At 40.0% G+C, this 23,593-nt stretch overlaps 1 protein-coding gene across 1 annotated transcript; it reads left to right on the forward strand.

Moving 5' to 3' along the window:
• Positions 1-5,392: 5,392 nt before the first annotated feature.
• On the forward strand, positions 5,393-16,403 carry POLR2M (RNA polymerase II subunit M). Its single transcript, XM_037502568.2, has 4 exons — positions 5,393-5,612; positions 7,463-8,104; positions 10,400-10,601; positions 12,283-16,403. The coding sequence occupies exons 1-4, from the start codon at positions 5,500-5,502 to the stop codon at positions 12,427-12,429; spliced, it is 1,104 nt and encodes a 367-aa protein (XP_037358465.1). The 5' UTR covers positions 5,393-5,499; the 3' UTR covers positions 12,430-16,403.
• Positions 16,404-23,593: the final 7,190 nt, after the last annotated feature.

Below are 23,593 nucleotides of genomic sequence, written 5' to 3' on the forward strand. Positions count from 1 at the left end.
CCTGCTGCCTAAATCTTGTACTGTAGTACTCTCTCTGGTCCAGTTTTCCTCTCAGATTGCTCAAAATTCTCTTCAGTTTCCCCTCTTCCCGCCCATAAAATTTTACTCTTTGAATGTAGGGTTCTTATTTTAGCTAATCCTTTGTGAAAAACCATCTGGAGCAAATTCATACTCATATGTAAGTGACTGATAGGCCACACTCCTACTAGAATATCTATGATCTCAAAAGAAGGCCCTTGTTAACCAAATAATCTTTTATTGGTGGAATTTCTGTCAGTGTGTCAAAGAGAAGTGAAATGCATCAAGGAGGGGAAGAAATTTTAAATAGTGCTTAAGATTCTGTCTCCTAAGCTGAGGGACCGAATCTGTCTCTCAGTCTATAAAATCTGTATAGTCAGCACATGTGGTCTTTCAAGAACTTTTTCTTTCTGATTTATGAGTTTATTCATTTGAAAAAACTTAGAAAGTTGTTATTCAATCACAATTAGCCACATATCTAACCAATAATTTTCATCAAGTTTGCTACGTAAAAAGTAAAATTACACATAATTTTAGAGACTTAAATATTTAATGACTTTTTTTTCCTAAATTTTCTCTTCCCCCATGATCAAAAGGATCATAAAACACTGGTGGCCTGAAATGGGAAATTTGTCACTAAACAACTCTCAACCTGTGACAGTCTGAAGAGAATAGAATATTTTTGCTCCAATTTGAACCTTAGTTGGTTGGGATTTTTCTCACCAGAACCTTCCTATTTTTTTTTTTTCCATGGGCAACTGCCCTCTTGATTAATCTCATTTCCCTCAGTTTTATTTTTTTCAAGCAGCTGAGCAAACAAAGATGCAGGCAGCCATTTTGCGTGCTTCCTCCCCCAAGCCCTCTGGGATGGGCGGTCTGTTCATCCTGTTCATAAACCAATGGCCTGAATGTGCTTGGAGAAAGCAGCAAGGATCTTTTGTCAGGATTAATTTTAATAGGCCACAGTCTGTCATTCAGGAACCACAGTTCTAGCAAATGACTTTAAATTACTATTTGCTGATAAAGAGGGATATATGAGCTGAAAATTAAGTTACTCCTTGCAAATAGTTTAGATAGCTAATGCAAGAATTTACTTTCAGTGTGGAGTAAAAGTATTTTACAACCTAAACCCTTGGGTAGCTGAGGGAAATCTTGTTGCAATGGGATCACAGTGAAATACAAACAAGGGAAATGTGACATTATGTACAAGTACAGCATATTTTAGGGAGGAAAGAGAAATGAATTTATCTGTGAGTTCCTCAGAAAAGCCCTTCTGATGAAACTTACTGTTTCTGATTTCTGTGCAGAGAAGCATTATCCCTCTTACTGTCTTGTCCACTTTTTTATTGTCCTCCTTACCAGTTCCTTGTTTTTTATCTCCCACTTTTCTCTTTCCTTTCTTACTGTTTTTCTCATACCCAATTCCAATTCCTTGTTTCTTCCCTTACTTTCTATTTCTTAACTGGCCAGGCTCCTCTAAGTTACTTTTAAAGTTCTGTCCTGAGGGGCAGACAAAGGAGGTAGCGAAGCTGCAGGGAGATAACACCCCATAGATGAATGAGTCAGGAAGTCCTAATACTTGTTTCTCCCTCTGAAAGTGGGGAAAGTCCTGTTTTGTTTGGAGAAAACAGTTTGGGGAACTTACTGGAAGAGAAATTTTGGTAAATGATACACAGATTTTGGTAAATGATACATTGTTGTTCAATAAAGTCAGGTTTATCATTCTTAATTTTTTAATAGCTATGGCTGCTGTTTTGCTCTGTATGAAAGTTCCAATGGATGCTTCAAACACACACACACACACGTGCGTGCACATGAATTTGCTTCATACTTGCTTATGACTGTGATTCTCATTTTTATGTAAATGTAATCATACAGTATATATTCTTTTTGTCCTGGCTTCTTTCACTCAGTACAATGGAGATTCATGAAGTTGCTGCCGGGACTGTAGTTTTCATTTGTAAGGATATACCACCTTTTGTTTATCCATTCACCTATTGATAGATATTGGCTGTTAAATAAAACTTCTATGAATATTTACCATGTACAGGTCTTCAGATGAACATATACTTTCATTTTTCTTAGGTAATTATACTTAGCAAAGGCATGGCCAGGTCATAAGGTAGATTTTAAGAAACTACCAAACTAGTCCAAAGCAGATATGCTCTTTTGCTTCCCAATAGCAACATATAGGAGTTCTAATTGTTCTGCATCCTTTCTAACACTTGGCCTGGTAAGTCTTCTTAATTCCATACATTGATACTGGTATAGAAGTATCTCATTGTGTTTTTAATTTGCATTTTCCTCATGGCTAATAACATTGGTTGGCTCACGTGCTTATTTTCATCAGTACATTTTCTTTGATGAAATGTCTGTTCAAATCTTTTATAACCTTATCTTGAAATTTATCCATCACTTTTAACATTTGTATCACTTTACCACACTGTAAGAAGCAAGTCAATATGCCTAACCTTCATTCAATGTCAATGGGAGGGAATTATTAAACTGAGTCCACTAGGGGCTGTCTAACACAGCTGGCTCTCCATTTTTCTTGGAACAAAATTTAAACTCTACATTCTGGTCTAGAAAATCCTGACAGATCTGTCCTGTCTTTGTCGTTATTATATGAACATGCTGAGCTCTTTGTCATTTTTGGATCCTTAATATTTGTTCTCTCTACTTGGGATACTTTTCCTTCAGATTTTCTCAACGTTAATTCTTTCTTCTTTCAGTTCTCAGTTAAGTTACTTCTTCAGAAAAGCTAGCTCCAAGAAGGAATTATGCTTAGTGAAATTAAGTCAGAAGGTAAAAGAAAAATATCACATGTTTTCACTTATAGGAGGAATATAGGGGAACCAAATAAGACATCAGTGTAAAAAAGTAATAACAGTACAAAACACAACAAAACAAAAACAGACAATTATAAATCAGAGACATCCTGCAGGGGAGGAGGAGGGAGAGGGATCTGAGGGAGGGAGGGAGGAGCATAGGGGACTGAGGTGATGGTGCACGGGTGCATTGGGGAAGGAAATTCTATGGGGACTACCCTTGTGGGGGTAGGGGAGAGGGAAGCAAGTATTGTTTAAAAGTGAACAATGATGTAAAAAATAATAAAAAAAGGAAAAGCTAGCTCCAGTCATCCTCCATAAGGTAGTCTCCCGATCACTCCTTACCACGTCACCTATATTAATCTCTATGTATTCTCTGATGGAACATGAGTTTCAATGTGACAGGAAACTAGTCTTATTCATTACTATGTCTCCCAAAGCCCAGAATAGTGTCTTTTATATGCTAGATACTTAATATTTATTGAATGAATAAATGAATGAGATTGCCAAGGAGGCAAAACAGATAGCATCCAGAGCATAGCTGGAGGAATTAAGCATGGATAAACTTACTAAACAGCTCCTATTACTGTTATTAAACAAAAAACCCCAAACTTTAAAGCATAAAATAACAACCATTTTATTTTCCCCTTGGATTCTATAGGAATTCAGAAAGAGCTTACTGAGGATATCTGCTCCACAATGTCTGGGATGCTAACTTGAAATTAATCTAATCAGAATGAACTAGACTGGGAGGATGCTGGGAGATGTCAACTGTGTTTCCCAGAGAAGCAATAGATTTTATCTAGAGCTTCTGTCTGGTTAGGAGGGATTGCTTACATTTATTGTAGCAATTGACGTAGGATTGAGAAAATTAAGACTTTTATATTAAAGAATGGGGAGGCAGTGTTGGAGGTTATGTGGTCATTCAACCCCCCCAACTGATATCTATTGTGGCATACGTACTTTCTACTCTTTCCTGTAGGACATAGCTCTGGCAGCAGAACTATAAAGGTAAAATGCTATTATTTGCCTCTCTATTCTCAACAGTAGGAAAAGAACTTTTCAAAAATTTTATATTTTTAGGATTAGGCATAAAGTGAAGAGGGGGATTTTTAAATGGTGTGGTGGATAGAACAGCTGGGCATTTGAGTTTGAAAGCTGGTGCATCACTTACTAGGTTTGTATCCTGGAAATACTTCTATTTTTGTGACTGTTTTTCCATGGGCAAAATAGTGAAAGAGGTTCTCAACCTCCTCATACAAGCACTTCCCTCTTTCTCCCCTATTCCCCATCACTTTTTGTGGACCTTTGGAAATGTGGGTGGGTGTGTGTGCGTGTGTGTACGTGTAGGAGGGAGGGGATTGCATTGTTACATTGTCTGGGGAGTGCCATAGCAACTAGTGGGTCGAAACCAAACACCGAATGTCTTGCAAAGTCTGGCAGCACAGCAAATAAAAGTTCCACTCCGAATGTCATTAGAACACCATTAAGAAGTGTTATAGAGCAGCCCCGATATTGAACGGGTTCCTGGCTGTGGGTCCTCACCCGCGCGCTTAAAAGGGACTTATTAATACTCCACTACAGACACACACAAAAGGTTAATAAAAGGTTTATTTACAAGGGAAAAGGAAATAAGGAAAATGTACAACTCAGGGAGAAAATAGGGAAATAAAGTCTTTAATGCGTCCTACCCAATCCGCCGACCTGGAAACCCAAAGTCACTCTTAGAGCTGGCCGGAAGCTGCGAGCTGGCAGAGAGCCAAAATGGGGAACCCCCAAAGCCCACGTGTCTGTCTTTTATATTAACCTGGCTGCTTAACCCCACCCTCAGGTCCCAGCTACCTTCCCTGTGGTGGTGATGGGATTTGGAGTTCCCAGTGTCTTTGGCTTTGGCCTGGGGTGGGGGTGGAGTCCACAAAGCCTGTATGGAATTAGCTTTAGGACATCCTTTTTCCCTTAACAATTCCCCCCTTTCACTTTTTGCCACCATTTCCATGGTGATGAAGATCGAAGGACATCCTTTTCCCCCTAACAGAAGTACTGATGGTCCCTTAAAATCCTTCCAACTTTGAGGATTTCACTAAGCCTTGGGCTAAGAGGCGCTACACAATAGGCCAGGGATTCCCAAGTGCTGCACTCTCGCCCAACCTTACAAATACCCAACTAATTCATCAATCAGGTTTCAATTTACATTTCATTTCTCAGGGATAACCTTCCCTGGTGCCCAACCCGATCCTATTATATTGTATTATTGTTGATTGCCAGCCCTCCTCCACCACTTGAGAAACCTCACAGCGGAAGGGGACACAGCTACTTGTTAAAGCTACGGTGGCTCTCAGTAAATACTCGTGAAATAAACAGAAAAAGCGCGGACGAACTTGGGGATGGACAACCGAGCAAAAGCGGACCCAGCCCGGGTGCGGACGTCACGGCAGTAACTTCCGCCCCTGCCCTCTCCCGCGTGTCCTTGTCCGTGTTTGTTTCCGGCGTTTCAATAAAGCTCGATTCGCTTCGAAGAAGACCTGCTCTTCCGGGAAAATGGCGGCCCCCGCGCGCGCTCCGGAGTCCCCGCCGGTCGCGGATCCGGCGCTCGCAGTAGGGGCTGCCGCGGAAGCCGAGTGTCCCCCGCCTCGCCAGCCTCAGCCCCCGCAGAATGTCCTCGCTGCCCCGCTGCTTCGAGCCCCCAGCTCCCGAGGACTTGGGGCAGCGGAGTTTGGCGGAGCTGCGGGAGATGTTGAAGCGCCAGGGGAGACTTTTGCGCAACGAGTAAGCTGGGGTCCCGCGAGTCACCGCCGGGCTCCTCCGGTTCGGGCTCCTGGAACGCGTCCCTCCCCTCCCCCAGAACCCCTTCCCTGGAAGGTGACCTTGCCCGGGCCATGTTCCTTCCGTTCCCGGGGCCAGCGGGCGGCCTGCAGCCGAAAAAGCCGACCGTGCCCTGGCCTGACACCCACCGCCTGGGGTTCTGGCTCGTGTGCCGAGCGGCTGCTTAGCGTGTCAGCTCCCATCAGTTTCTCTTTTTTTATTTACTCCACTTTTTGTTTTTATTCTACCATGTGGATTCCTTGAAGGGGAGGTTTGTGCCACAAATCTGTCCCCCACCCCAAACGAATTTGTGATACAAATTGTGTGCATCCTGTCAGTTTCATCTCTAGACCCAGTTTTTACAGGAATCATAGGAAATGCCAAGTGGAATAATATGAAGAGTAGTTTTTTAGGCTGAGGAAATCTGACTCTCATTCAGCTGGCAGATTTACAGATTTTAGCAAGGAAACACTGTAATTGTAGCAGGGTGGATGAAAGTGATTTTTATCTTGGGAAGCTTCATTTAGCAGCTTGGTGCAGGGTGGTTTGGAGGAATAAGAGAGAGAAGACAGTAGCTGAGAATATTTTTTTGAGTATTCCAATAAAGGGGTTGTAAGAAAGTTAGCTGGAAAGGTAGTTGTGGAATTGGGAAAATTTTATCAGTGGTGAAATATTTGAGTATGTAGTTTACAGAGATGACTGAAGTTTCAAGTCTATCAAAATAAGAAAAGTGGGAGAGGGGAATAGGGCCCACTTTGATTTTACTTATGGGTGTTGAGTTCAGGGGCCAGTTAATTATAACTAGTTAAAAAACTGGAGGAGACGTGGTCATGAGGCTCCAGAGAGAATGGAAAGCTGGGAAAATACAAGAATCCCAACCAGAGAGGGACGTTAATAGTTGAAATTGTGGGAATGAATGTAATTCCAGAGCAAGAATAGAAGGTCTGAGAATAAACCTGAGATTAATATGGCTCAAGAAAAGCTGAATCCGACTAGGAACTTTTATCATACAGCAGAGGGACAAAGAATCATTTGGAGGCCTTGTAGTAGACACAAGTGTTTTGAGTTTGTGAGAATGGATTTTCAGTCTGTAACAGTGAATTAACTTTGGTCATTGGACCCCTTTATACTTTTAAGAATTACTGATCATCTCTGGAACACATGATTGTGTGTTTTATATATACTGGTATTGATCAAGTGTGTTTAGAATAACAAGTGAGAAATCTTTAAAAGTACCCACATTCCATCAGCAATTAGAACAATTATATCATATGTAATGGCATCTGAAACACTCCTTTGTACCCAATGAGAAAATGATAGTGAAAACACCGAATATCTTAGTATTAGAAAATAGTTCGAACCTTGCAGACCCGTCGCCCTGCCCTCCCAGTAAGATCTTGGATATAACACTTTAAAAATTTCTGGTGTTTAAATGTCTTAAATAATTATATGCTTTTCAAAAATGCTTTTGCTGGACCTCCCCTGGTGGCGCAGCGGTTGAGCGCTGGGCTGTGAGGCTGCCTGCCGCCTCTGCAGCTCCGGTTCATTCTCCCGCCACCGGTGAGGGTCCCACCAAAAAAAAAAAAATGCTTTTGACAAATTTTTTATTTTCCCAATTCCCTGTATCCCCTTATTTTTTGAAGAGTATCTGCATAGTGACTTTCTTACTTCATTCCTGTTTGGGGGCAGTTGGAAATCAGGTATTTTTTGATTTAAAGGTTGATGTTTCTCCTTTTGAGGATAATGCTTTGTCTTTATAACTCAAGCTTTAAGACATGACTCTAACGTACACATGTTCTTTTTCCACTTGACAGAAAATTCATTTGCAAATTGCCCGACAAAGGTAAAAAGATCCTGGACTCTGTTGCCAAACTGACAGCTGCCATTGCAGAACGTGAAGAGGTTAGAGAAAAAAGTGAACTGATTCATCCTGTTAGTTTAGACTGTAAGCTAAAGCAAAAAGCGGTTGCAGTTGTTGATGTGGACACACATAAGGTCAACAATCCTGACAAGATACTTGATACTCCCTCACTGGTTCCTGGCTGTTCCTCAGAAGATTACGTTAAATCATCTAAAACAACCTCACCACAGGGACTTGTGCATCCTACTCACAAAAGAGAGGAAGAGGCTCCAGAGGTTGAGGACACAGTGAACCAGAGTCCAGCTTCCGGCAGCAGAGCCAGTGCACCTTCCTCATCTGAAGCTTGTGAGCCTCTCCCTCAGCATCGTGTGTCAAGTCAAGCAGAAGATAATTCCAGCAGCTCCGACAACCTGTCTGATAAGTTACAAAGGATCACTATTGCAGACCCAGGTGAAGACCACTCAGGAGAAAACACAAGCACTGAGAACTTGACAGGCCTTAGTAGTGGGATTCAAAAGAAGCCTCATTATATGGAAGTGCTAGAAATTCGAGCCAAAAACCCAGTGCCCCCAACACATAAATTTAAAACTAATGTGTAAGTACTATCCAAAATAGGCTTTTCACAGGGATATTACAAAAACTGGGCTCTAAGTTCAGTGGGCTTTGTATGAGAATTACTTGTAGTTAGGATTGAGCATAATCTGGAGACACTAGCATGACTGGAAGGAAGGATTCTTGTTGAAAAATACTTTAGTCTTTTTAGCCAAAAATTTGAAAAGATTTTACATAGCACATGGAATATTAAATTTCTGGATACTTAACCAATATTTCATAATAAACATAATAAACACAAAAAGAAGTTGTAACTTTTTCAGACCCATTTTTTCTAGAACCTCTTTTGTTGAGATGATAATCTAAAGGAAAAGCAATTGTAGAGGTGATGGGCTTCTTGACAAAAAATACCTATGTGTGCTCACGTAAGTAGCAGATGCTGCGCTGACACTAGATGAGGCTCACACACTTGGAAAAACAAATTACATATGAACAATTTCGAAGGAAGGCAGCTGGAACAGGTTATTAAAACAGATTCAGCAGGATGGGCAAACTAATCCTACTTCCAGTCATCATCCTTTTGTTTCTGAGAATGCTCTTTGAAGAGAGAAGACTTGTCATTGTATGCAAATGTGGCATTCAAATCCTGTACTAACTGGTATTTGCTTAGCTTTATAAGTATGTAGAAAGATACAAAATTGGACCACTATTGCCCTTCTTTGAAAAATTGGAAGTAGTTTTCTATTAAACCTATTTGTTTTTATTTCTCTAGCTAAACACCTAAATTTTTTAATTGTTAAGACTTAAACTTTAAAGTTCATTCATTATTTAAACCTCAAAACATTTCTTCGTATAGAAAAGCAGCATTGTATTAATTTTTTAGGTAGGAATAAAATAACTTTTGGATCAGGCCATCTCTCATCTTGTGTGCAGTGAAGTATCTTTCCTCACTTCAAGGAAGACATTTTAGAAAATCATAGGCCTCATTTAGTCAATAAATACAGCAGAGAATACACTGATATCCCGGTTTTGAATTACCATCATTTAGCTGGAAGTGGGATGAAATAAGGGAGCAGAATGAGGGATGGATATAAGGGTTTAGGAAGTTTAAGAGAGAAAGCCTTGTGTGCATTTAGGCAGATCAGGAAAGAAGACTTTAGGCAGTCAGTAGGCCATAGGGATTGAAAGGAATTGAGCAGCAGGAGGGAGTTGAAAAGTAGAATGAGGTGTAGTGTCCCTTGGTTTCTTTTCTCCCGGCTCCTTTTATCACCTGGGTGCTAGGGACTGGCTCTCATCTACCTCAAGGCCAGAACTCCCCAGAATTTCAGATTTGCATTACTTGTGAAATGTGGCATATGGGTATTCCTTGGCCCCCTGAGGTTTATCATGTCAAAGATTGTATTTCCTAATTGACTTTCTCTTATGTTCCTTAGTTCCTTAAGTTAATAGTGCTGCCACCTCCTCTCCCCCCCCCCCAGGGTATCTTTTCCCTCATCTCCCTTATCTACTAGCCATGAAGACCTATATGAAATATTTTGACTCTCATCTCTACTTATTCTTCCTCTCTACTGGCAAATTGAGGATTCTCATTCCTCTTTTGGGCTGTAACTATGGTCTATTCTGGCCTATAGTCTTTACCAGTCTGTCCTCATTGCTGCTCAGTGAAATTTGTAAAATGCAGGTCTGAATTTTGTAATACAGAATAGAACTCTTCACTGTCATCTGGACCCAGCCTACTTCCTAGCCTTTTCTGTCCTCTACCTCGTGTGCTGCAGCTGTGTTGTTCCTAACACCCTGCTGGGATGTCCTTCCCTCATTTACATGGTGGCCACTTCTTATTCCAAGACTCCACAACTTTCACTCTTTTTGAAGCTTTTCTGACCACCTTTTTGTCTCCCATTAGAACTGGCCCCTCGTATTCCACTGTACCATGCACAGATGTATGTCCGTCCCTGTGGCACAAGGCACTGAAACTTTGCAAGTTTATTTCCTTCTAAGCCTCTTTGCACGTGCTTTTTGAATGAAAAAAAAAAAAAAAAAAAAAGATGATCAGTTTAAGTCAAAGGTTTAAAGAAAGAAGGAAAAGGCAAAGAGCTTATCTATATCTGTTATCTGTTAGAGCAGTGAAGGAATTGTTAAATTGTTCTCCATAAGGATGCCAGCTTAAAAACAACTGTTTTTAATGTAAATATGTTAAAAAAGATTTTATTTGCACATGTAATATTGGTAAACTGCTTACTATTTTGTAGAAAACTGCTAAGTCTTTTTTATGTGTGTGACAGTTGGTCTATAAAAAGAAAAAAATCTGTTGTTATAACTTAAGTTTTCTCTTCTTCAGATTGCCTTCACAACAAAATGATTCATCTAATTCTCATAGAAGAGGGTCTCCTATTTCCGTAGAGGAAAGACGACACAGGGATAAGAAGCATCTTGATGATATCACAGCAGCTCGACTTCTACCACTTCACCACATGCCTGCACAGCTGCTCTCCATAGAAGAATCTTTGGCACTTCAGAAACAGCAGAAACAGAATTATGAGGTATTTAAAGTGTTAATCGCTTCCCTTTGGAATGTTGATTGCTTATATATACCCCAGGTAGTAATAGGAGGAAAGGATTAGGTGCCAGATAAATGATTGCTTAATGCCATTGGCTCTCAGATGTGTGCCTCTGGTTTTCAGAGTGTCTCAGAGATGCTGGAACTGTAAGAAACTGCTAGAGATGAGCGTAGCTATCTGCAGTTTCAAAGTGGTGATTTGCCAGGAAATGCGGGGAGACTGATGCTGAATTTCACATCCTTTCAAGTCTGCTGTTTGGGTAGCAGTAGTATTGCTTTTTTCTCTCTGCCACCTTGTAAAATGAAGACTTTTCAGTGGTGAAATGTAACCCAGAATCTGCTGAGACAATCAGAATAATGTGGTTTCCACCCTTCTATTTCCTTATAATAGAATATAAACAAGTGGGAGAATAGTATTGTGTTGCCAACAATTAGACACTAGCTTCGAAAGTGTAGTAATAGTAATAGAGGAGTCTCTTATTTTTGGTGACTTAATCAATATATTGTATGGCACTTTCTCCAAAGAGCTGTGTGTTCTGACACGTTTGTGTCAGCCATTTGTAACCAGAATAATGGGATGTGCAAAAATAAGTGTGAGGCCCATAGGAAGTAAAGGGTTCTTTATACTTAGTAATAATTTAGACCTCCAGGAAAATAGCAGCCTGTCTTAACTTTCTAGGAATTGCTCAGCTAGATTTTTGTCAGGTATTATGCACCAATTAATAGAATACTGGGCATTTTTTTTCATAACAACTCAGTTGGCATGGATTGGCATTTTCAAGGCACATCTTTTTTGAAAGTGTTTTTTTTTTCCTTTCAGTTCATTAAAATTATTGCCTAGTTATGACTACAGCTTTGAGAAATTGTTTTTTAATTGCCTATAGGTCTTAGGTTGAATTAAACCCTTCAGTTTGAAACTGGTTTTCTTAGCAGAGAAGTAGTACCAGTGCTTTAGTCCTATCTGTAATATTTGTGGCCTATGGGAAAGGATATAAAGAAGTTGAAGTGATATGGGAGAAAGCATGAGAAAATGAAAAGAGGAATTAGAACTGAGTATTTCCAGCTGCCATCAGTTGGGAGATAATGTATATACTTGGGCACATTACCAGTGTCTGAAAGTTAGACTTTTTGTTGTGTAATAATTTCTGTGGGACACTTTTGGAGAGGTCTAGTCAGCGTTTCAGAATTAATTTCTTAATTTTCATTGTTGCATAGAAATGTAACTCTCAAGCCTAGTGGTCATGATTTAATCCAAAGAACAGCATTCCTAATTTCTGACGTTTGATAGCTCAGATTGCTCTGTGTGTGAGTACATACGTATATACATCATGTGCCCATCCATGATGTGTTGTAACTGTTGTGCTTATTACAACTGTTGTAGTGCTAAACTGATTACTGTTTTTTATGTAGAGCTGGGTTATTTCAAGGCCTTGTTGTTTATTAATGGAAGTCTGTAAAACAACTACGACAGGCCTGTAGCCCTCACCAGTATTGCCCTATTTTTTGGGGTAGGCAGAGCCATCAGACTTAACATGTTGCTGCAGAGTACACCAAGTGGCATGTTAAGTCTCCTTTATTTCTAATTTTGTTTAAATGACTTTCCATTGAAAAATTGTAGTGAAAAGATGTGAATATGTTCTTTCTATTTTGCCTTTCTTTTAAAGGAGATACAAGCCAAGCTCGCAGCACAAAAACTAGCTGAAAGACTGAATATTAAAATGCAGAGCTATAATCCAGAAGGAGAGTCTTCGAGGAAATACCGAGATGTAAGGGATGAAGATGATGGTCAGTCCTCTGATGATGAATTCTGAAGATGGGCATTGGGATAACCTCCTATATTTCTGCCTGTTGAGATGTTATCATCTCACATCACTTTTCTAACAAGTATCAAGATTGGTGTCAGATATTGTTGAGGGAGAAAATTTTATAAAGTTATACAAAAACAGCTATAAAAATAGCCCAATTTATCTTTCAGAAGATAACTTTGATGTGCTTGAAAAGTTTAATATTTCAATATTGTGTTTAACCACAATTGTATTAAAGTTTTGCAGTATGTTGTGTGTTGGTGTGATATTTTAGTATAGTAGAGAACATTTTCTTTTCTTTAAGCCAAATGAAAGCAAGTAACTGCTTTTCCCCTTGTTTTTACCTCTTTCAAATACTTGTCTTTCAGTGAAATATTTACAGGCATCACCTACAAGAATTAGAAAGATATAGGTCCCTCCTATTTTGAATAATGTGGGAGCAGTCTGGAGGATTTTATGCATGTTTGCATGGGATTATGAGGTACTGGGCATGAAATCTAGGAAGACACTCAATAGAAAACTGCTTAAGAAATGTTTGTTTCTCTGTCTTCCCTTGGAAAAATGCTATCTTCTGAGTAGGAATAAAGAATGCTTTTAATAGATGCTGGAGGGTGGGTAGTCTTTCTAGATGAATTGATTTGCCCAGAGTAACTAACATAAGGTATAGGTAGTCTGAAGATGACAGACGTAGGCAAAGGGAGTAGTTAATCTAGTGTATGACCTGACTTGAGTTCATAAAAGAGAAGTTCACTGACAGCACATTGTAAAATTGATAAGCCAAAGTTGTTTAGAACTGCAATTGGTAATTGTTAAAAAAAAAAAAAAATACATTGCTTTTTTTTTCCCCCCAAAAGAGGCATATGGAGGCTGAGGAAACCGCAGTCTCCTAAATATACATGTTTATGTAATTTTAAAGGATTATATGGTTGTCTTCAGAGAAATTAACACGTTATCAAAAATTTCTTTGTCCAATATGTTGGAGTTTTTAAAAGTGTTAAAAGAATAAAACACTAATTAGAGCAACTTCAAAATGTTAATGGTTATGTTTTACTGTTCCTTAATTAAGCTGCTTTAAAATAGACTGTCCACATATGAAATTTGAATGAAAATACATTTAGGTAAGATGTACATGTGATAGGAAGACTCAGTTCTATATCATCTACTTCCAGGTGTAGCCACTGGCTTCCTACTCCTCTTCCCAATGCCCCTTTCTCCCTCCACTGAAAGCAAAATTAAAAGTAGGTTGAGCTAACATTTTCTTGGATTTTAGTTTAATACTAGTGTTAGTGAATTTCACAAAATTATTTGATACTCTTTATAGAATGAAATAGCTCTGGAAAGCTGGATAATATGAAGGGCTCACAGTCCTCTGTAATCCCACCACCTAAATCCATTCTTGCACCCAGAAAGAGCTTCCGTTAACTTTAGGTGCACGTCTTTTTACTTTCCTATGTATAACTATACATACGTATTTTTTTTTAGGATTTATTTATTTATATAAGAGCTGGGGTACAGGTGAGAGGCATGGCAGGGTGAGAGGATTCGCCAGAGACAGAGTGGGGAGCAGAACAGGAAGACGGCCCGAAAGCACTGCTGAAGGGAGCAGCGGACGAGGCAGGAGGGGTCTGCTACGTTATGTGGGTATCTCCCTGGCTGGCCGGGAATCGAACCCGTGCTGCAGAGGCTGCAGACAGCTTCACAGCGCTGTGCTCAACCTGCTGCACCACCGGGGAGGCCCTGCATATGTATTTTTAATAATGCAATCATACATTGGTGTAGTCTGTTCTATATGTTGTAAACTTTTCCACATTAAATATTTTGCATTTTAGATGGTTGCAGAAAATTCCATTATGTGGGTATACCATAACTTACTATAACAAGGGTATGTAAGCTTTGAGAATGTTTATATTCATCACTAACCTCAAGATCATATCCCTTTACATTCTCACTAGCAATATATCAAACTCACAAATTGAAAACTGCAATTTAAATCCTTTGCAAATTGAATAATTACAGGAAAGGATGACATTAAGATTAGCATTTGATTACTTAGGGAAGATTGGGTGTTTTTTTTATATACATTTGCTTTTTTTTTAAAAAAAAAAAATCTATTCATTTATTTATACAAGCACTGGGTACAGTCAGAAGCACAGGAGAGTGAGAGAATTCACCAGAGCCAGAGCAGGGAACAGAACAGGCAGACCGACAAAACACACTGCTGAGGGGAGCAGTGGGCGGCAGGAGAGGTCTGCGTACCATGTGGGACCCTTGCCAGCGGCCGGGATCAAACTGGCACTGCAGAGGCTGCAGGCAGCTTTGCAACCCAGCGCTCAACTGCTGCGCCACCAGGAGAGTCCCCTACATTTGAACTTTTATGTTTATTTGCCATTTTCATTCTTTTAAGCATTGCTTATTCGTATCTTCTCTGTATTCTCTTAAGAGGTTGCTATTTTTATGAATTAAGATGTTTATTTTTTTCATGTGATATATTTTTAGTGTGCCATTTGCCTTTTAATACAATTTGTGTTTTGGTCTAGAGGCGGTTTTCTTTGGCAGTCAACTTTGCAGAGGTGTGGAGCTTGCCTTCTTTATCCCAAGGATAGGTACATAAATAATCTTTATATTTTAATATTGAAAAAATCATTTTTACACTTATTGCTAATTCAAAAGGTAATTTCTAATCCATCTCAAATTTACTTGGGGATATGGTAATAGGTTAAAAATTAAACTTAACCTCCTTCCTTTTGTGTCCCAGAAGTAACTACTATCCTGGCTTTATGGTAATACCTACCCCCCCTTTAAAAAAGTGGTTCTACCAGTAAATATGCAACAATACAGTTAGTTCATTTTGCCTGGTTTTGACTTATAAAAATGAGATACTAGACATTGTGTCTGGTGTCTTCACTCATTTTCATTGCCGTGTAATATGCCATTTCGTGAATACCACCTGTTTGGCTATTCTACTGTAATGGGCACTTGTGTATTTTCACTTTTCGGCTTTTAAGACTGCAGTGAGCATCTTTGTGTACATAAACACATTTCTGTAGGTTATTTGCCTAAAGAGTTTAGTTGCTGGATTATAAGATATGCATATCTTTAATATTTTACATTCCCTTCTGCCCCCATCCAACATGTAAACAATACCAACACTTGGTTTTACCGGACTTTTAGTCAATGTGATGTTTTTATAGTTGACAGATGTTTAATTTTGCATACCCTAGTTAGGAATTGCATTGAACATCTTCATATGTTCATTGTTACTAGATTTCTTTTGAAAATTTCCCATTGAAATCTTTTGTCCATTTTTCTGTTGTGTTCATATGTCTCACTGATTTGTAGAATGTATTCGGGACACTAATCTAGTTGGTTATATTTATTGTCAATATCTTCTCCCTCTGTTTTATGTTTCATTCTCTTCATTGTTTTTAATGAACAGATTCTTAATTTTAATGGGAAGTATATCTTATGTTTAGTGTCCTATTTTGAAGATTCCTGTCCTGAGGTCATGAGGATATTTTCTCTTAAATCTTTTTTGTTAAAAATGTTTTGTAATTTTGCCATTTCTGTCATGTCTGATTCCTGTGTGAGGAAGGGTTTTTCTGGATGGCTACTTGTCCAGGTACTATGCAGTGCAACTTCTGCCATCTGTCAAGCCTCTGTAAATACCTGTGTTACTTTCGAGGTTCTCTCTTTATTTCCATTAATCCGTATGGGCTAATATTATGACACTGTATGACAGCTGTATATTAAGGCTTCAACAAAACCTGCCATCCTTTTCTTTTAGAGTGGCTTGACTATTTTTGGCCCTTTGCATTTTCATAAAAATTTTTGAATCAGTTTGCCTTATTTTACACAATAATGGTAGTACAAATTTCCATTCATTTTCAAAAAAATGTTTCATATTTTGACGTTTACTTCAGTGTAAAAATCTGTACTTTAAAAACATCAATTCCAAAGAGCACCTGCACCCCTATGTTTATAGCAGCACTGTTTACAATAGCTAAGCTTTGGAAACAACCCAAATGCCCAAAAATAGATGACTGGATCAAGAAGATGTGGTACATATACACCATGGAATATTACTCAGCATTCAAAAAAGATAAACACATGCAATTTGCAGCAACATGGATGGCGCTGGAAGGGATCATGCTCAGCGAAATAAGCCAGAAAGAAAAATAAAAATACTGGATGGTCTCACTCATAGCAGGAATCTAGAAAACTTAAATAAGGGACCAGAAAATGAATAACTATAAGAAAGTGAAAATCAAAATCAACAAAAAACTATGAACCAGAGACACTCTATGGGAGTGGAGGGGAGGGATTGGGGTGAAAATAAGGGGGTTGCAATTGTAGGGGAATATAAAAATAAAATTTATTTAAAAATAAAAGTAAATAAATAAATAAAAATAAAAATCTGTACTTTGAAATTTTGGTGCAATTTGGAAACTTGCCAGATATAAACTAAAGCATACTTACTCTGTCAAATAATATGAGTCTTTAGTTTACAAATTTAAGAAGTTCAGAAAACTTAGTGTGAATACCTAAGTATTGTGTATTTTTTTTAAAGTTTTATTTTATTTTATTTTTAAAAGATTTATTTATTTATTTATACAAGCACTGGGTACAGTCAGAAGCGCAGGTGGGTGAGAGAATTCACCAGAGCCAGAGCGGGGAGCAGAGCAGGCAGAAGGACCGAAGGACACTGCTGAGGGGAGCTGCGGGCGGCAGGAGAGGTCTGCGCGCCATGTGGGACCCTCCTCCGGTGGCCGGGGAGCAGCCGGTGATTGAACCGGAGCTGCAGAGGCTGCGGGCAGCTTCGCAACCTAGCGCTCAACCGCTGCACCACTGGGGAGGCCCAGTATTGTGTATTTTTGACTTAGAATATTTAGCAAATATGGAAGAATTTTTGAAATATCACATTTAGGTTTAAAAATGGGACAATGGAGTAAATGTGCAGTCTTGAACTCATTCAATTTTCAAGTGTTTGTATGAGGAGAAGAAAGTGCTAAAGTTTGGGGCTTAACCTAAACTGTGGAGGAAATTATGAGGATTAATCTCATTGTACAATAGTCATCTACAGAATAATATTTTTTTATTTTCATAGGACCTGTCTCTAATCCATGTCACCTTCCTTGGGGAGACAGGAGCTGTGAGTTGATGTGGAAAGTAGATAGCTTTTGGGATCTATTTCCTCAAATTGTTAAGTTGAGATGATTTGCTCAAGGTCACTAAGAAGCAGCCCAGCGCTCAGGATTTCTGGGCACTGGACTGCTTGGCCTTGCATGTAAATGTCACAAATCAAGGCTGAATTTGGACTTTAAAAAGTGCTAATGCTAGGCAAGAACTCAGGTTACTCTGAGGGTATTTATCATTTCCTTTTGACTTAATTCTACAGAAGAGCATTTGTTCTGACAATGTTTGTATTTTGAATGTTTTGTTTTTAGAATCACATGTTAGAACTATGTGACCCTCTAGGCTACTGCTAGTATCTTCTCTCCTCATCATAGTTGTCTGCATAAACTTCTCAGGAGAAGAGAGTCAAGGAAAGGTGACATCAGGTTTCATAGGCTTTAGCCAGAGAATGAAGTAAAATCTGACAGTTACCCTTTGTGGGCAGAATGACAGTTTGAAAAATTGAAAGAAAGTAAAATTATAAGGGGGAAAAAAAAGATTCTTTGTACAGGAAAAGTTGAGAGTGCATGAGTTGTATAAATAAAAGGATCATATATCTAGCTTTTTTTTTATGGGGAGCACGTAGAGTCATCTAAAAAAATGTGGCAAATTGCATTATTGACTAGCTTCTTGACAGGGAGGGGAAACTTAAAGCTATTATTTTAATTTCTGGCTAAAGTGAGGAAGCTTTGATATTGGGCTGATGAAATAAACTTAGTGTTGGATAATACTGAACCAGAGCCAGACCACAAATCAGAAGTGATTCTGAAAGCACAGCATAAAAGCCTGAACAATTAATTATGATCTATTACTTCCCAGATGATTTTAGAAAAGTTGGAATTAAAAAAAGGTGAAAAAGAGGGAAAGCCACTGGAATAGCATTAGATTATTAGATTTAGGATTTAAATGCCACTATTTCCTTTGAATCCAGTGGGAAGTCATGTACTCTCATGACTATTAAGTCTGTAAGAAGAGGTCAGCGACCCCTTATCTAATGTAAGGAGTATGTTTTGAGAGAACAAAATTTCAAAGTGGTCTTTACAGAGCACTTCGAGGTCTAAAAGAGATGCTGTATGAAAACCGTATTGTAACTATGGTAACAATTACGAGTGGAGCAGTTTAAGGAGGTACCTTTGGCATGTGAAGTAAAATCTTTTAAAATCACCACCATATGAACTTTTAGTGTTAAAATTAACTGAGAACAATAGAGAGTCCTTTAAAAAGCTATTTTGACAAGGGGAAATTAGGACATAGCGCTAAGGAGAGACCTAGCTTCATATGGAAGAATTTCACATTATTGAGGCTAAAGAATGAAAGTTGTAAATCAAGCTCATATTCAGAGTATATAGAAATGCACCTTTAAAAGATGGAGACTCAGCTTGGTGCTTGTAAATTTTGTCTGAAAATATTGCCAGTAAATATATCAGTTCTTTTAATCAGTACCACCTATATTTGTATTGAATTAGTTTTTCTGGGGCTGGTGTTGTAAAAATGAAACCATGCCTTCTATTGATTATTTAGATTTTTAATAAAGAAGATGTCTTCTCCCTTCAGCTACTTTAACGTCAAAATGAAGTACATTAGGAAACTGACTATAGGAGGCAAATCTTATCACAAATTAGCATTTTTAGGTCTTAGGGAAGGAAAGAAACCTACTTATCTCGTTCCACACTCTGTAAGTAAGGAAATCAGGCACAGAGAAACGTGGAGACTCACTTATGGTTGTGCAACACAGAGCCAGCCTTTTTGAACCCTGAGCTCTTGCTTATGGTGGAGTCTACTTATAAATTAATTCTTCCTAACCAAGAAACCTAAACCTGGTCAAGCTGGAGCAAAGAAAAGGAATTTAGGAGCCTCCCTGGTGGCACAGGGGTTAAAGACAGCGCTATCAAGCTATGCCCAGCCACTGGGGCACGAGTTCGAGTTGGGTCCTGGCCAGGAAGCTGACCCACACGGCACAGCAGACACTCTCTCGTCTCGCCCGCTGCTGCCCTCAGCAGTGTGTTTCAGTCAGTCTGCCTGTTCTGTTCCCCACAATGTCTCTGGTGGATCCTCACACCCCCCACCCACCCCCCACTCCTCTGGCTTGTACCCCAGTTCCTGTATGCATAAATAAATAAATCTTTAAAAAGAAAAGAAAAGGAATTTATCTGAGAGTGAGAACTCAAGGAAACCCTGGAAGTGGGTTCAGAGTTGCCTCAAGGGGAGGGCTTATATACAGAAAGCACAGGTGGGCCTCAAGCACAGCCGTTATGCCAATTAGGCTTGAGGTTTCTCTAGTCGGATTGGTGCAAATTAGGTAGCCAAGCAGTGATTGGTAGAATTTCAACCCTGTTCTGTGGCTCTGGAGACTGTTTTCGCGAGGTTTCTTTCTGGAGGTGGATGTGTCTGGACACGCCTGCCTGGATATGCCTGGGTCTGACTAAGCTTTGTTTTTAAATTTATTTTTAAATTAATTTCTTAGCACCCTTAACACGTCCCCCCACCCCCAAAACACAGAAAAAGCACTGTGCCAGAAATCTATTTTCTAATTTCAAAACTACAGAAATGTTTATTTTTTTCCAGTCAACGATTGCAACTAGGCTCATTTAATATAATCTTCTTGAAATACAAATGGATTATGTGCTGTCCATTATTTATAAATGTGGAGCTATTTTCTCTTTTCACTACTGGACTTGGTCTAGTTTTTAATTTTGCCCTATAGATCCACTGTAAGTTCTTTACCACAATCATTTTTACCACATAAAACTAATTGGCCCTAAGACTGTTTTACTATAAAAAAATGCAAAAATCACCAGATTCTGTGTCAAATACCAAAATGCTGCCTATATTGAATAACTTTTTTTTGCTGTTTTCAGGAAACACACTCATCAGGAATAATATAAATATTTCTTTTGGTGGGAAGGATAGGAGGAGCTTGATTCTTCTTTTGCCACCGGTTTCTAATATTGGTGATATTTTGGTAACGAGAAGGACCTGTTGAATATGTTAGCAGTCACCCCGGGACCCCCAAACTTGTATGCTCTAAAGGGATTCTGCTGTCTGCCACATAAAGACAAAGCACATTCTCAGGGTGCAAGAGCTTTGATAGAACATGTATAGAGAAGACAAAGGATAATAGTTTCCCAATGAAAACACTCAAAATTACCCATTCCTGCTGGGTAAATGATCAGCCAAACAGGGTTGGCCCAAAGCAGGGCCACTGAGGCCCGAAAGCCTGCCACAAGCCTAAGGCACCTTCTGGCAGGGACACATAAGAAAAGGGCAGAAAGGGCCAGGCAAGCCTGGGAGGGAAGAAACAAAATCCAAGTATAAATCAAGATAACAACTGCCATTGTCAGCCTCCCTGCCTGTCTTTAACCCACGTCTCTTCCAAGTCCCCCAAGTTCCTGGTGCAAGCCCCCAAGCTGAGAAGCAAGCACATCCTTTTTCTTCACAGGCCTCCCTGTTTCTCTCCAACTAGCTCCCCTTCCTGTGATTCTTGTGGGTTTCAAGCTTCCCCTCCCTGCTCAGCTGCACCGCTCATTAGACGGGGCAGGGGACGTGGAGCCTCCCTTTTTTATGAAATGCCTCTCATATATATTAAATTAGCTAAAGAATCGATAAATTACACTCTCGAAGACTGTTGAGGATCACTAGTCCCCTTTTATATTTGCCATCGCTTCATAAACTTGGGTTTTTTTTGGGGGGGAGGGGGGATGACGGTGTTCCCCAAGTATTTGCAAACCCACATTTTATCATTCTCTAGACTCGTACGCAACCTGGGCTGAGATTTATGTAACATAAAAATGGGAGTACTGTGTCCATTGAAACCTGTAGGGTAAGGTAAAAGGTATCAGGCTTTTCTGCCCTCCCGCCATCAGGATAGATGAGGGAACCCTGTGATCCTGAATGCATGCCTGATGGCGGCACCTGGAGTGGGTACACCTGCGCTAAGACTGTGCTTTTAAGGGCGGTGTCACGGGGACGCCAGTAGAAGCCGAAAGAGAAGAAGCCCGAAGCAGAAGCAGAGAACGCCAGAGAGCCCAGATAGAGTGAGGATTTGCTGGGGGCTGGGAGGCCTGCCAGCCTCCCAGCCCCCCAGCACCCCTGCCTGCCATATGCCTGGTGAACCCCAATAAAAGACCTGCAAAAAAACCACTGAGGACTCTAACTCCTCCTTTACCTGGTCTGCATGGGATCAGAAAACCTGCACTGTGTCCTGTCCTGCCTTTACAAAACCAAACCTCAAACTCTCAACCAGTTATTTTACTTTTTTTTTTTTTTTCACCGCGAAGTTGCTTTACGGCTGATTAGTTTTGCCGCAAAAAAGCTTCACTTACGGCAAAGAACTCAGAACCATGAGGATGTGCCCCTCTTCCAGCGCCTCTCCCTTAGTCTGCCGAAGCTTGGCTTCCACGGACCTGACAAAACCTCTGAGCCACCTTCCACGACTCGTCTGTCTTCTGGCTCCTCCCCAGGTAATTCTGGTCTCCGAGTCGGAATATTATTGCCCGAGTTAGCTTCATTAATAAAAATCCCGGGAAGTGTGGTGGGTTCCGTTAAGCACTTGAACTTCAGAGGAGCGAACCCCCTTTGAGAATTCTTAAATTCCATTTAAATTAATATGGTAAGGTCAGGTCTGGCTAGAGCAAGGAGCAAGTTAATTTTTTCTTTTAAAGATTTATTTATTTATGCATACAAGAACTGGGGTACAGTCCAGTGGTGTGGGGGGGAGAGGATTCACCAGAGACAGAGTGGGGGACAGAACAGGCAGATTGACTGAAATACACTGCTGAGGGGAGCAGCAGGTGAGATTGGAGAGGTCTGCCGCACCATGTGGGTTGCTCCCTGGCCGGGGATCGAACTCGTGCTGACGCTTAACCCCTTGCGCCACCAGGGGTTTCCCAGAGCAAGTTAATTTTTATCTCTCTTGGTATATTATTTCTCTCTCTGGCAACAAAGAGAATCTGGATGACAGCTCTGACCTGTTCTCTGGATTATTTTGCTCTGCCTTCCTAGGGCAGGTCGCGGCTCTTCTCTCCTGTGCGGTTGAATAGTCTCTGTTACCTGTGCCTTCCTTGCTGTTGCTGTAACATGCCAAAGTGCTCTCTCACTGAGGGCCAATGTAAGCTGTTTTCCCTGCTTTGAATGTTCTTTCCCCACACACCAGTGGGAACTCTGTCTTTCTCTACAAGTACCTATTCAAATATCACCTTATTAGGGATGCCAGTGAATATAAAATAACTCCCTGTTGCTGCTTTATTTTTCTCATAATTGTATGTTTTCCTGTTTTTTTTCCATTACTCTCTGAACTTTACTAGATTTTTATTTGTTTTGTTTATTGCTATATTTTGATTGCTGGATGGATGAATGAATGAATGACTGATGGAGAGCAGTGGAAGAGAGGACTTGGGGTGCTATGCTCTACACATATCTGAGTATCTCTTCACTTCCATATATTATAATAATGCCTAGCACTTGGTAATGTTGTTTGGACAAAATTTCACATCTGTGGCCTCTCTTACTCTCATACATGTCCTGGGAGGTATTATTATTTTAGTGTTTTCCAGAGAAGGAAACTCAGGGTCAGTGAGGTAGTGACTTTCTCAAGGTCACACACTATTAAGACCTGCATCTGCTTTTCTCTAAGTCAATTGCCCTTTTCAGTTTCCCATGTTGTCTTTCCTATTTGCTCTGTTTGCTTAAATTCCAGACATTGAGTTCCTGGCTTTCACTGGGGGCTGATGAGGATAGAATGGGAGGAGAACCCTAAAGTGTGTCACCAGACCCTTCCACTGGGCCCAAGGGTGGGGTTAATCCTCCCCTTTGGTCCTGGCAGCTGCACTGTCATAAGTGTGCCTTTCACAGATATCTTCCTAATGAGAGAAGAGAATGGACAGCTGAGGGCAGACATGTGTAGCAACCCAGGAGATGGCCCTTCTCTAGCTCATTTCCTCCCAGGCCTCAGATTTTACCTTCTACAGTCACTGCCCTCTCCAGAAGACTGGAGCACCAG

This window comes from Talpa occidentalis, unplaced genomic scaffold (genome assembly GCF_014898055.3).
Source record: "Talpa occidentalis isolate TD23 unplaced genomic scaffold, MPIMG_talOcc4v2.1 talOcc4.11, whole genome shotgun sequence".
NCBI lineage: Eukaryota > Metazoa > Chordata > Mammalia > Eulipotyphla > Talpidae > Talpa > Talpa occidentalis.

Coding starts and splice junctions, on each gene's coding strand:
- POLR2M (XM_037502568.2), top strand. CDS start 5,500: ATGTCCTCGCTGCCCCGCTGCTTCGAGCCCCCAGCTCCCGAGGACTTG. Junction 5,613..7,462: donor GGGAGACTTTTGCGCAACGA/GTAAGCTGGGGT, acceptor TCCACTTGACAG/AAAATTCATTTGCAAATTGC. Junction 10,602..12,282: donor AGCAGAAACAGAATTATGAG/GTATTTAAAGTG, acceptor TTTCTTTTAAAG/GAGATACAAGCCAAGCTCGC.